General features: G+C 36.2%; 1 protein-coding gene across 7 annotated transcripts in view; it reads right to left on the reverse strand.

Moving 5' to 3' along the window:
- The window catches only part of PPA2 (inorganic pyrophosphatase 2), a 109,706-nt gene that overhangs the window by 52,404 nt on the left and 43,436 nt on the right, over positions 1–13,866 (reverse strand). For all 7 annotated transcript variants that reach the window (XR_012516905.1, XR_012516904.1, XR_012516903.1 and 4 more), the window contains one exon: positions 11,777–11,903. Coding sequence is in view for 3 of the 7 variants with exons in the window: in XM_074396530.1 (XP_074252631.1) it covers positions 11,777–11,903 (127 nt within the window). In the remaining 4 variants the exon portion in view is untranslated. The remainder of the gene's footprint in view (positions 1–11,776; positions 11,904–13,866) is intronic.

Genomic DNA, 13,866 nt, shown 5'->3' on the forward strand with positions numbered 1-13,866 from the left:
AAAAAAAAAAAGACCAAAAAAAAAAAAAAAAAGAATATGTGAAAGTCCCTGAACTGAAAGAGAACAACACCAGATGGAAACTGAGATCTACAGATCTTCAGGAAGAAATAAAATACATGCTTCTGAAAATGGCAAATATGTGGGCAAATATAAAAGGTACATATGCACAGGCACATATATTTCTCCTAATTTCTTTAAAAAACATTTTGTTATTTAAGACAATCTGTAATAAAATATAAAGAATGAATGGAGATTCTGGGAGCAACTGGATACACTGCTGGTAGAAATACAAAATGCTAGAGCAACCCTGGTAAACAATTTGACAGTTTCTTACAACATTAAACATATAATTACCATTTTACCCAACAATATTATTCCTGAGTAATTTCCCACAGGAAATGAAAACATGTTTACATGAAGATTTATACTTCACTGTTCACAGCAACTTTATTCACATTAGCTCAAAACTGGAAGCCCAAATTTCCACCACCATGTGAATGAATAAACTGCGACATATCTAAAAAATTGGAAAACGATTCAGTAATAAATTAGGAAGAACTACCCTGATACATGCAACAATATGCATACATTTTCAAAGCATTATGCAAGAGAGATAAATCATATACCCGGCCATGTGAATAATGACTGATGCCAGAGTCCATTGATAGGTAATTCTAGAAAAGGCGAACTATTGTGACAGAAAGTAGATCAGTGTTTGCTAATGGCCAAGGGTATGAAGAAGGGATTGACTGTACAGGAGTATGTGGGAATTTTGGGGGTGATGGATATGTTTTGTATTATGATTGTGATAGTTGCTAGAAGACTACATATAGTTATCAAAACTCACTGAATTGTATACTTAAAATGGGGTGAATGTGACTGTATGTAACTTACACCTCAATAAAGCTTGCTAAAAAATAAATATGAGAGATAGTCCCAGCCTGGAAAAAGTCCATAATCTAGATAGGTGGGTAGATAAGGAAACAAACAAATTACAAATCTGTGAAATCAAAGACATTTCACAAAAGCAAACAAAATAGCATGGAAGCAAAAAAAGTGGCAATCAAACAACCGCCTTTGCCTTGCAGAGTTAAAGGCAGTTCATTGAGGGTTGATATTTAAACTTGTTCTCAAAAGATAAGACCAATAAGGTGCAAAAGTACCTGGTATATATAAGAAAGGGAGAAAAGCTCAGTGTGTTAAGAACTTTGGATAAATAGTGGTTAGGAAAAAAAAGTATCTTAATAAGTTAGAGAATCTGGATTTTTCTGTAAGCTACGAGGAGTCAAAAGTTTACTTTTAAAATATGCTTTCTTTAAAATAAGTTAAGTCTGGTAAACAGTATGGAGATAAATTTTTGTGTCAGGAGGCTAACTAGAGAAATGTTAACACTGTTTCAATGGAAAAGTAAGATATGATAGTTTAAGACAACAGGAAGAAGGAGGAAACAGACTTAAAGATATTTGAGCTCAAACTGAGAAAATCTGGTAACAAATTGTGGTACTGACTTAGTAAGAAAGATCACTAAAGACCAAGATGACAAAGTTTAGAATGTATATATGATTAAAATACAACTGCAATAGTTAAAAATGGCACAATTAATTCCAAATACAAATGAATGTTTTCTCCCTTTAAAGTAAGTTCAAACACACCTATTTATTTTCATACTGTGCTAAAAGATATACAAGATAAAAAGACATACAAGAATTCCTGAATAAATCAGAAACATGTATATTATATCACCTGATATAAAAATTAATATTTTAAAGATATCAAAAATCCTTGACAATTGGGATTCTAAAATCTGTACACAAGAATAAAGGCCTAAGAAAAAACAAGTTTGAAAAAGTAGAACAAAAGGTGGAAGATTAGTCTCATATATGTTTAATTACAAGGCTTCATAATTAAAATAACATGACACTGGCAGGGATTCTATCACAGAGAATCCAGAAACAGAGTCCTGTATAATGAAATGTGTAAGAAAGACATTCTGAAACAGTAGAAAGAAAATGACCTTTTCTGTTCAGCAGTGTTGGAAAAAATGTATACACAGAAAAAATAAAAATAAATTCCACATAAATTCAAGACTAGATTGTAAAGATAATAAAATATAAAAGTGAAAAGAAGGTAAAAACATCTTTCTGACCAAGAGGTAAGAAATCTTTAAACAAGAATCAAAACACTAAAGTTATGCATAAAAAGATTGATAAAATGGAATACATCTGTAAGCCAAAAGTCAATATAGCATCTCTGCAGATAGAGAATATTTGCAACCTAAATAATAAAGGATTAATATCCAAAAAACTCTGAAATAACAAAAGAACGTCAACTCCAATATAAAAAGGGCAAACAGTTTATAGAATTCACAGAAAGGAAGATACAAATAGCCAATAAATATATGAGAAAGATTCTCCACCCCCGTAGTAAGCCAAACAGAATTAAAACAAGATACCATCTTTTATGTATCAGATTGCACCCCCCCCCCCAAAAAAAAGTAAAGAGTTATTTAAGAAGCATTTACTCTCATACACTGATGATACAATCACTACAAAAGGCAATTTGGTAATATCTGGTAAACTTTTGAAATATTTTAAACCTATGGCTCAGTAATGTCACCGGATTCTTCAGCTGTCGCTTTTCCAGCTGGAAACCTCTGTGGCTAGTGACATCTTTTCCCCGAGTTTTGCTCACTTCCACCCACTCAGCTGGGCCGGCTGCGCTCCGCTCACGCTAAGCCTGGCGCCCATGCCCGCCAAGGTACGCCAGGCACGGATTGGCAAGGGGCAGGCAGCTCTCGGAGCCAGCACAGGCACTGGCTCCTGCGAGGCCACAAGCGGACCAGGCAAACAGCGCAAGCGGCTTCCACTGCGGGCTCGGGGAAACACGGTGGCACTTAGAAGCTTGGAGATGCCAGGAAGTGCAGAGCCCCCAAGAGGGTGTCACAGCCCTAGAGCAGGGAGCCATTAGTTCTGGGATCCCTGAAGGGGCGCAACTCCTCTCTTCTCCTTGTTGGGGTGGGCAGGATGTGGAGGCGCCATGTTTCAGCCCTGTTTGTGTTAGGGCTCTTTCAGTTCAGCCATTGGCAGGCGGTGGCGGGGCGGGGGCGGGGGGGGGGGTCCCGAATTCTTCTCCCATGTATAGGAAGAATGACGTATCTGGACGACTGGAGAGTGAGCAAGGCAAGGTGCTTTACTGACAGTACAGCTCGCTGGAGATCCGAAGCGGGTAGCGCCTATCCACAAGCAGGTCGTCCCACTGAGCCTGAGACACACTGAACCTGCAGCCCTCAACGGAGAGGAGACCCAGAGTGGGCAGCTCCTATCGGCAGGCAGCTTGTCCCTTCTCCCCTAGTCTGGTTGAATCCAGGGATTTTATGGGCTCAAGAGAGAGGAAATACGTGCTCAATGGTCCATGGGCAGCCATGGATGGGGCCAAAAAGGCAGCATAGGTTCTCACTCCAGGCCGGGGGTTCCACCAGAAAAGACAGCTTGGTTCCGAGCCTTCAGGCCATCCCTGGCTTTAAGGTGGGGCTTCACTGTGGATCCACCCTTTTCCACCCAGGAGCCTGTCTCCACACTCAGCCCCAGCTATCTGTACATCATGCACTGAATCCAGGCGGTTTGTGCCAAGGGGCGCTTGCAGGCCTGCACCAAGCCACCCTTAGCATCCCCTTGGCCCCCCTCCCTTGCACATCAGCACCCAAAGTCCAGGGGAAGCCAAGGCAGCAAGGGGCTGGCTTGTCAGGGAGCTCTGAATGCATCCACCACACCTGGCTGGGAATGCAACAGCACCCAGGCTCGGCCTCGACTTCATTTCAAAATCAGAGTGGGGAGAGTCCAGGCAGCAGTGGCAGGCATTTCCCAGCACGCAGGGGTAGGGAGGGCTTCCCAGGCCCCCCAGAGTGCAGGGATGCCCAGGTCCACAAACGTGGCTGGGTGGCTGCGTGGCTGCAGCTGTGTCCAGCAGGGTGGGGCTCCCATTCAGGTAACTCGGAAGCGGGTGGGTCTCCCGCCTGTTCCTGGCTCCCACAGCTCTGTGGAACACACAGCTCTGGCCGGGCTGCAGCCAGTCTTGGCAGCGGCAGCTCCAGATGGGCTGCTGCTGCCGACAACAGTATGCCATTTAAGCTTCACAACTTGTAAATTAGGTATTGTTTATCTCTTTAATGCAAATGAGTTAGCTGGGACTCTAAAAGGTTAAGTAATTTGCTCAAGATTTCAAAGGGAACCAATATACTAGCTTTAAAAATGGAGTGACAGGTGTGCGAGGGACAAATATCAAATTTAATTAGGTAATTACATCTAAAGGCCTTCTTGTAACTGAATAAATATCAAAATTGTTACCAATTACTCTATATCCAAAACTAGAATGTCCAACCAGCAGAAAAGAACTGTTAATGGAATGGTTCTCAATTTGAAGGAACCTATCAGAATCACCCAGGGAGCTTTATCAGACTACATAAATTCACGTCTTTTAACATTTCTATCCACTTCCAAATATTAAGAACTACCTACACTTCCACAAAGATCAGGAGAAAAAAAAAAAGCATTAAAATGCTGCTTTACCTGAATTATTTCCACCAAACCATAACACAAAGTGAAGAAAACATGCAATTAGCTGAAAATTTTTTATTTTTAGATAAAAATCAGTGACATAAAAGTAATGCCCTATCTTTTTGCCCTTATTCGATAAAAAGGGGAAAAAGACAGCAGCAAATGGCCTTATGCTAAAATTTTGTCCAAAGGGGAGGAAAAAAGAAAAATGAAAAAGGAGTTTCCATTTTACCTGTTTACAATAATTTCATATGATGAATAAAATGAAAACCATACCACTGCCTTGTACATGGAAGATATTAAAATATTTCTAATCTAATTTTTATTTGAAGCATATAACCAAGTGGCTAAATGCACAGGCCTCCGGTCAAACCGACCTCCGTTGAAGTTCCACCTTTGTCACTTAATAGTTACGGTAAAGCACTTAAAAATGTACCCATGTCCCCAAGAAATCTTGTAATCCTTTAATTTAAGCTGGGTCTCCTATAGCACTAACTTGGAAGACAATTTAGATCTTTCTACCAATAGAAGACAACAGGCTAAAAATAATGGACTAAAAATATTTCCGAGAACAAACATTTAGAGATGAGAAAAACCCTAGAGATCTTTTACTGATTAGAAGATCAACTCTACAATTTTAAGAAATAAAGAAACAAAGGTTTTGAGAGGTTATGACTTTTCCAAGGTCAGATAACTAATAAACAAAGGATTTTAGAAATTAGGCCCCCATACTTTACTACATCATGGGAATAACTGAAACCTAAAAAAACTGTAAGAGGTCAAGGTTCAAAAACGAGACAACAGGTTCTTGGTGATTTAATTCCATCTTAATTATAATATATTTAACTCAATTTATCTTTGTTCTTCAACTGCCTCCTCCCACAGCCCATCCTTACACACATACACCTATTAATAAGAGGAGTAAAGATCAAAAGAGCTATCTTTTCACTGGAATCTCTATTATCCCACTGATGCCTAAATTACTTAAGAGCAACGGTCAGTACTCTCAGAAAGCAACAACGTCTAAGGCCACAAATACAGCTGATTACCCCCAGCATTTTTCAGAAGAGTGATGTGATACAGCAATGAAGAACATGGGCTATGGAGCCAGACTGGATTGGAATGGCTGGCCATGTGATTTAGGCTAGTTACTAACCATGCCTTCCACCAAGTGCTTCAGTTTCTCTATCCTTAAAAAAAGAGAATAACATATCTCAATTGAAGTTGTAGGAAGATTAAACATATTCCAAAAGAAGTGCTTAGCATAGTTACTTCCTAGGCATATTGCAATCGTTCAACAAATGTGACAGCTCTTAGGTGGATGATGCTGATATGCAAACCCCTTTCCAAGCCGAAGAGTACATTCTACTGTCTTCTAACAAACACAGGAAAGCAAACTGAACTCTATTATTCTGGTTATAAAACAAGAATATTTGCCTTTAAGATTACTATGCTACTTTTTTTCCCCCTAAATGACAGTATTAAGTTGTGTTTTAGGAAGAAAGAAAATCAAACACTACATTAATTTGCTTATTTTTAAATAATCACAGAAGCACTAGAAGTGTTTACTTAGCAAATGAAAATTTAAGCCAAATAGATTGTGCCTCAACATGTTTATTTTTGCCTTGAAAGAGAGTAAGTAGTTTTGATTTTTAAATTTGCCTAAATATAAGCTGAAATTCTCTCTATATATATAAGACATACCTTAATAATTTTAGGACAAATGTGAAGCCAACCTATGAAAATGTCAGAACTGTCTCATTTTAAATAATTGCTCATATAATTTATTCATCCACAATGTATCTACCATAATATAACTGTTCTAATTTCAAATGTTATAAATCTTTCATTTTTTAAAACTGTAAAATCACTGCACAGGTAAATAGTTATTGCAGCACAACAGACAAGAGTTTTCATTCAAGACCAAACAAAATAAATCTTCATTGGTCTGCAAGCTGAAATAGCATCTAGGCCTAAATTAGATCCTCATGACACTAGCTCTCCTGACATAAGGTCCTTAGGCATCAGTGGCAATTCTGAAGAGGTCCAAACATCTGTTTGGTGAGTATCTGAAGTTCTATATTATAGAAGGTGGTTAATTTAACCATGAGAAAAATTACACATGCCCTAGCATTTCAATCTTCTTAAAAAGTGCTAAACTTGGCTATTTCATAACCAAAGCTATTATCTGCACTGGCCAAGGCATTTTCTAGTAACAATTTAGGTGTCCTGGGAGTCTTATTAACTCTTTTAGGCTACTAGGGTACCAATAAGAGCATTAGGGCCTGAAACCTAATTACAGGGGATAAAATGGTCTTAGTGCTCTGTTAATGAGCCTGCTGAGGTGACCAATTTTCTTTCAGGGAGTACAAGGAGGCTCATTTCAAATGTTATTCTGTCATTTTTTAGATTTTTACAGTTGCTATTCCATTTTTAGAAGGTATAACTAGAAGACTTAAACAGTAATATTAAAGTTACAGAAATATAGCAAGAAAAAGTTTTTTACTAATTGAAAAATGTTCTCTGATGCAATGGCTAGTTTAAGTTCAGTCATTATAGGTAAAAACTGTAAGTATCTAAACAGGATATTATAGCCTACCAAAGTCTGTACATATGTTGATTAGGATCAAAAGTTATTTCATTTTATTTATTTCACAAAAAATAAAAGTTATTTTTTCATAAGTAAAACAACCCCAAAACTTCTTTGAAGAATCACAACCTAAATGTGACTGTATGCGTAGAGTAAAAAGAAAATACACATACATAAGGACATACTATGAACTGAAACAAGCTTCATTTTCAAAAAAGAAAAAAATTGACAACCCATGTCAAATAACAGCTTTTTTTCTTTTTTCTTCTGAGATGGAGTTTTGCTTTTGTTGCCTAGGCTGGAGTATAACGGCATGATCTCAGGCTTACCGCAACTTCCACCTCCTGCCTCCGCCTCCCAGTTAGCTGCGATTACAGGCATGTACTACCACACCTGGTTAATTTTGTATTTTTAGTAGAGATGGGGTTTCTCCATGTTGGTCACGCTGGTCTTGAGCTTCCGACCTCAGGTGATCCACCCACATCAGCGTCTTTGTCTAAAGATAGTAAAAACTAATAGGATGGATTTAATTTTATATTTATTTATTTAATTTTATTTTTACAGAAATGAGGTCTCACTATGTTGCTCAGGCTGGTCGCATGCTCCTGGACTCAAGTGACCCTCCTGTCTCAGCGTCCCAAAGTGCTGGGATTACAGGTTTGAGCCAACATGCCAGCCAAGGATTTACTTTTTAAATGCCTAATAACAATAAAAAAGTATAGGAAATTAAAAAAAAAATCTCTATGTAGTCCTATATTATACATGTACCCAGAAAACTACAGAATTAAAAAAAAATTCCAGATAGCTGCCCTCCTCTAAATGTTTTTAATTTTTCTCATTTATCTAACAAATATGCCAAGAAGTATAGATGACAAATGTTTAAACGGTCATAAAATCACTTATTCCATTGTAATAGAAATTCCAATTTATACACAGTAATTTATATTTAAAGTTACTGCATTAGATATTTTTCGAAAACGGACATCAGCCAACAATAAAAAGAGAAAACTAAAAAGAGGGAATGGTAGAATTAAGAAAGTAGAACTAACCAAGCATTGAAAAGAAACCTGCAGTTGATAGCTATGCAGGAGGCTCAGAAAACAGTGTGTCCAAAGATGTTCATTTAATAAACAGTATGATAAACTAGATGAATAATATTTACATGATAATATTATAAATGCTACTTAGTTTTTAATTTTCAAATTTGACCATGAGTCAAAATATGAAAAACAATTACACTTAACGTAATTTAAACATTATCAATTTTGACATTGTAGAATTGATGATATAACTGAGAGAAGCTAGGTTATAAGGGACAGAAAAGGATAAAAATACAGAAACCAAATACTAAGTTCTAGACTAGGCAGTTAAAGAGTTATCGGTCAAAGTCAATGAGGCAATAAATCCAGCTCAAAGTGTAATATTTAGAGTTATTACGGTAACAGAAGAAATATGGTAAGAATTTAAGAATTTACATTCCTTGTCTTTCAAAGTAATAATTTCAGTCAACAGGGAAAATACATACACTAAGAAATATAAGCGTATCATTTACAGAATAGAAGCAACCATTTAAAAGAACAAAAAACATCTGAGATAAGATATGAGAAGTAAGATGAGGTGGGAGGTAGAAAGCAGAAATTTACTTTTCATTTTATATACCTTTTTTGTACTTCTGAGTTTTTATTTCCAGGTATAAAATTCATTTTATAATTTTTAAAATGCCATTAAAATCCTGTGTTTGGGATCTTAGATGGTAAATATGGAAGAGATAAATACCAAAACATTTTAAAAGTTGCTTGATTTAGGATTAAATATTGTTGGCTAAAGATAATTTTTCAAAATAAAAAGCATTTATACTACTATCTCTTCTTTTTTTCAATTTGTGCCTATGTCAATTTTTTTCCTGAGACTCTGTAAAGTAAGAGAGAAGAAGGAAGAAAAGTCAATAAAGATATGCAGAATATATTAACAATAATGTGAAAGTAAAAGGAATGAGAAAACAATGGATAATTCTTAAAACCCAAACTTGCTGGGCATAGTGGCTCACACCTGTAATCCCAGCACTTTGGGGGCTGAGTCGGGCGGATCCCTTGAGGCCAAGAGTCCTAGACCAGTTTGGTTAACACGGTGAAACCCCATCTCTTCTAAAATACAAAAAATTAGCCAGGCATGGTGGCACATGCCTGAACTCCCACCTACTCAGGAGGCTGAGGCACAACAATCACTTGAACACAGGAGGCAGCAGTTGCAGTGAGCCAAGATCGTGCCACTGCACTCCAGCCTGGAAGACAGAGAGATACTCTGTCTCAAAAAACAATAACAACAACAACAAAAACTACCAAACTTATTTTATAAAATCTAGATAAAGGAGAAGAATACTTTAAGTACTAACTAATGTACTAACACCCTTAAAATAAACAATTGTCATTTTCCCCATATACTTTACTCATTCTAGAAATAAGCACAAAACACAATGTCAGCATGTCATTTCAGAGCAAAACATGTCAATAACATCAACTAGTCTTTTAATTTTAGGATTTCAAAAACATACGAATAAGTTATATTTTTCATGATGAAAATAATACATGTGTTCACTTTTAATACAATGATAAATATACTGTTTTTCTAAAACAATAACATCTTGTTTTAACTATTCAAATCCAATAATTTCTTCTCAACCCAAACCTGCAATTGGTTTTAATGTTTCTGTATATCTCTTCATATAAGCAAACATGAAAGGAATGTAGAAAGATATCCAAAGTGCAAAGTCATCTCCATTCTGAGTACACAACAGAAATAAAATGAACAGAGTGAAAACCTTTTATTCTAACACTTAGGAAACTCAGGGAGTGGCGCTAGGCTTATGTGATCTACTTTCAATACTTCTAGTTACAGATAAGTAAATTACTAGAATCAAGTATGAATTGCTTAGTATAATAGTATAGATGGGCTATTTATTGCTCAATACAGTACTGAGCAATTCACACTTTAGAACCAGACAGAAGTGAGTTCAAACTGTGTACTATTTACATGTTTGCAAACGTGGGCAAGTCACTTAACACTCTGAGCATCTTCTAAATTAAAAATAATATTATCTACTGGAACAGGCACCAGTGCCTGTTATATGCTAGACAGTTAAAAATGTTAAATCACATCTCCAACAGTTACTGAACTATTTCTCTCTAAATAATATTTTCATTTTCATTCAGGTTCTCAGCTTTTTCAGTTTAAAGGGGCATCCCTTAGCACAGTTGCATGACTTTGGTGTGGCAGATCACAAATCAATTAGGTGGATGATTTGTTTTGGCTGCCTGTGGCCCTATTATATTATCAATTCTCATTTGAGGAGCAGTTAAGGTGCTAAGAACATATTTTTAACTGAATAAAATGTATTTACTCTTCTCATATATGTGTATATGAAAAGTATAAAAATAGACAAAATCAGGGTAAAATAATGAGATAAGAAATATATATGGTTTATATACTTGAGGCTCATATTTTAATTGTAGTTTTCACATTTTAGTTTTGACTCTGAGGTTACATGCACTTCACCCTATTAGAACTCTCCCTTTCTCAATTACATGCAAAAATGACAAAAAAAAAAAAAAAAAAAAAGACCCCTCTTGCTGTTTCAAGTGCAAGAAAAGGTATATAAACTAAGAGAGATTAATATATTAAGTGTTTATGAGGCTCAGTCACCTTAGAAATGATAATATTTTCCAGTTTAGAATTGAGGTTTATAAGGAAAAAGGATCCTGAGCAAGAATAAAACAGAAAAGAAAAAATGGAGGAAAAATTGGTCAAAGAATAATAATAGTTGTCATATATTCAACACTGGTATATAAAAGCCAGATGCTTTAAATAAGTCATTTCTTATATTGCCAACAATTTTACAAGTAGGTATAATCATGTCTTTTTAAAGATGAGCAAATGAAATTCAGGAATGATCTACCCAAAGTCACTCAGCCAGGAACCAGTGCAGCCAGAACTTAAACTGGAGTCTGTCTAAACAAATTAAATCATGCTATGCTATTTTCAGAACTTAAAATTTCTAGGACATCAAAATTTCATTAGAGAGCAGTTACTTTTCCTTTCATTTGTACAAGAGACAAAGATGAGGCGCAGAAACAGCTTTGGTCATCAATGAACACTCTTTCCTTAGTTTCTTCTTGTTAGTCATATGAACCAAAGAGATTTCAAGGTAAAAATGCCAGTATTGCATGCTCTTATCCCTAGTCAAAGGATGCTTTCAAAACAATTCCCATCAGCAGTTGGGCCATCAAAATCATGGAAGTAAGGAAAGAAGAAAGGAGGAAAGAAGGTGTGATTGGGAGAGAAGGAGAGTGAGAGAGAGGTGACAGGAGAGGAAAGGAACAGAGAATGGAGGAAAACCAGTAGAATACACTTTCTTTGTTTAAAATATAAATTGTCTGTCTACATCTTTTCCTCTGCCTTACTACTCCTAGCAGTATTACACTTCTCAGACAAAACCATATTGAATTGTCCTTATATTCCATAGGGAGAGATTTTTTTAAAAACTACATTTAACTCACTTATGTGAATTTCTTTTAAGTTCTAAGAATTCCAATGACACACTAATTTGCTTTCACTTTCTGGAAATCAACAGTCTTACCATGAAACTTTGAGGCTTCAGGATCATTCACATTGATAGCAATTAATTTCCAATCTGTTTCACCTTCATCAATAAGAGCCAAAATTCCAAGGATCTTCACTTGAATAACTTCTCCACAAGAAGCAATCTTTAAAGAGAAAAGAAATTCACTATTTTCATGACTGTCAAGAATTTACTCCCATATGACAAAATCCACATAAAAGATTAAAAGAACTATAGACAGAAATAAAACCTCAATAATTAAAAATAATATAAAAATAGCCAAAGTCTGCCTTGCAATGTTCCTTTAGAGTTAACTTTCTCGAAACTTTTCCACCAATGATTGAATTGCTTTATTGATAAACAAACAACTTGTCCTCCCACTGCAAACAACTAAAAAACTGGACAAAATACATGAAATCATTCATTTCAGACATTAAACAACAGGAGGTGCAGTACTGTGACCCTACACAGAAGTAAACAAATAAGGAGAGCCATGTGACTGCCCTGGCTTTCTGCTCAATGCATGTTCCAAACCACAAAAGATAGAAAGGAACCCAATAAGAGAACAGGTATCTCGCTGAGGTTAAAGAACAGAGTTTAAAAAATGGGGAGGAGGCTGGGCATGGTGACTCACACCTATAATCCAGCACTTTGGGAGGCTGAGGCAGGCAGATCACAAGGTGAAGTGATTGAGACCATCCTGGCCAACATGGTGAAACTGTCTCCTAAAACTACAGAAATTAGCTGGGCATGGTAGTGCATGACTATAGCCCCAGCTACTTACGAGGCTGAGGCAGAAGAATCGCTTAAACCCAGAAGATGGAGATTGCAGTGAGCCAAAATCATGCCACTGGAGACAGAGCAAGACTCTGTATTAAAAAAAAAAAAAAAAAAAGGCAGGGGGGAATGAGGTAGCTGCAATTTGTAGGACATGGTACCGGAGATGAGAAATAACGACAGCAATATAATAGGGGTTCCTTTGAGATACTGATTAAATACTAACCTGTATTAGTATTTAATAGTACCTATGGGATGAGACTCCATAAGTCAATGCAAATAACTGCTAGAGGCCTATAAAATGAGTTCCAACCACCCAGGAAAATCTCAGTCAGCACAAGGGGCATTCTTTAGTGAGCCTACACGGGCATGCCTTAGAGTAGGTCTAAACTAACTCTCAAATAAAGGTTACTCTAGACCTGCCCTAACAAAGTTTTAAAAGTACCTGGACACAACTAAACTGACTCACAAGTAACTATGTGCAAAAATAAATATTCTTTAAAGGAAGAAAACAACATCCAGGTACCCAATATAACACAACATCCAATATAACACAACATCTTGGATGTAAGCCCTAAATGGGGAAAAAAGTTAAAAATCATTTAACAGAAACATTTCCAGAAATTTTAGATGATGGAATTTACAGATAGGAACCTTAAAACAACTACTATAAATATGCTTAAAGATTTAAAGAAAAACATGAAATATGAAAGAGAGAAATGAGAAATATAAAAAAGAACCAAATGGGACTTTAAGAGCTAAAACATACATGATCTGAAATGAAAAATCCTCTCAATGAGCTTAACAACAAAATAGACTTTAACAAAGAGAAAATTAGTGAACCTGAAGATACTTTAACAAAAACTTTCCAAAGTGAAGCACAGAAACAAAAAGGATAAGAAAAATTTAACAATGCCAGTGTCCTCTGGGACAACATCCAGCACTCTATCTTATGTATAAATGGAATTCCAGAAGGAGAAGAGGAGGCAGAAAAATATTTGAATAAATAATGTCCAAAAATTTTCCAAATTTGGTGAAAAGTATAAACCCACAGATTGAGAAAACGCACGTGCATGTGCACACACATACACACACACACACACACACACACACACACACACACACACACAGAGACACCCATCAGAACAACAAAAAAAAATCCAAAGTGAGGCACATCAAAATTAAAGTGCTGAAAAACAGTGATAGGGACAGAGAATACATCTTAAAAGCATATAGAAAGGAAAAAAAAGATTATATAAGGGTTGATGATATATCAGTGTCCAGAAAAGATTATAAAAGGGTTGTATATAACAATGACAGCCGATTTCTCT

Source organism: Saimiri boliviensis, chromosome 3 (genome assembly GCF_048565385.1).
Source record: "Saimiri boliviensis isolate mSaiBol1 chromosome 3, mSaiBol1.pri, whole genome shotgun sequence".
NCBI lineage: Eukaryota > Metazoa > Chordata > Mammalia > Primates > Cebidae > Saimiri > Saimiri boliviensis.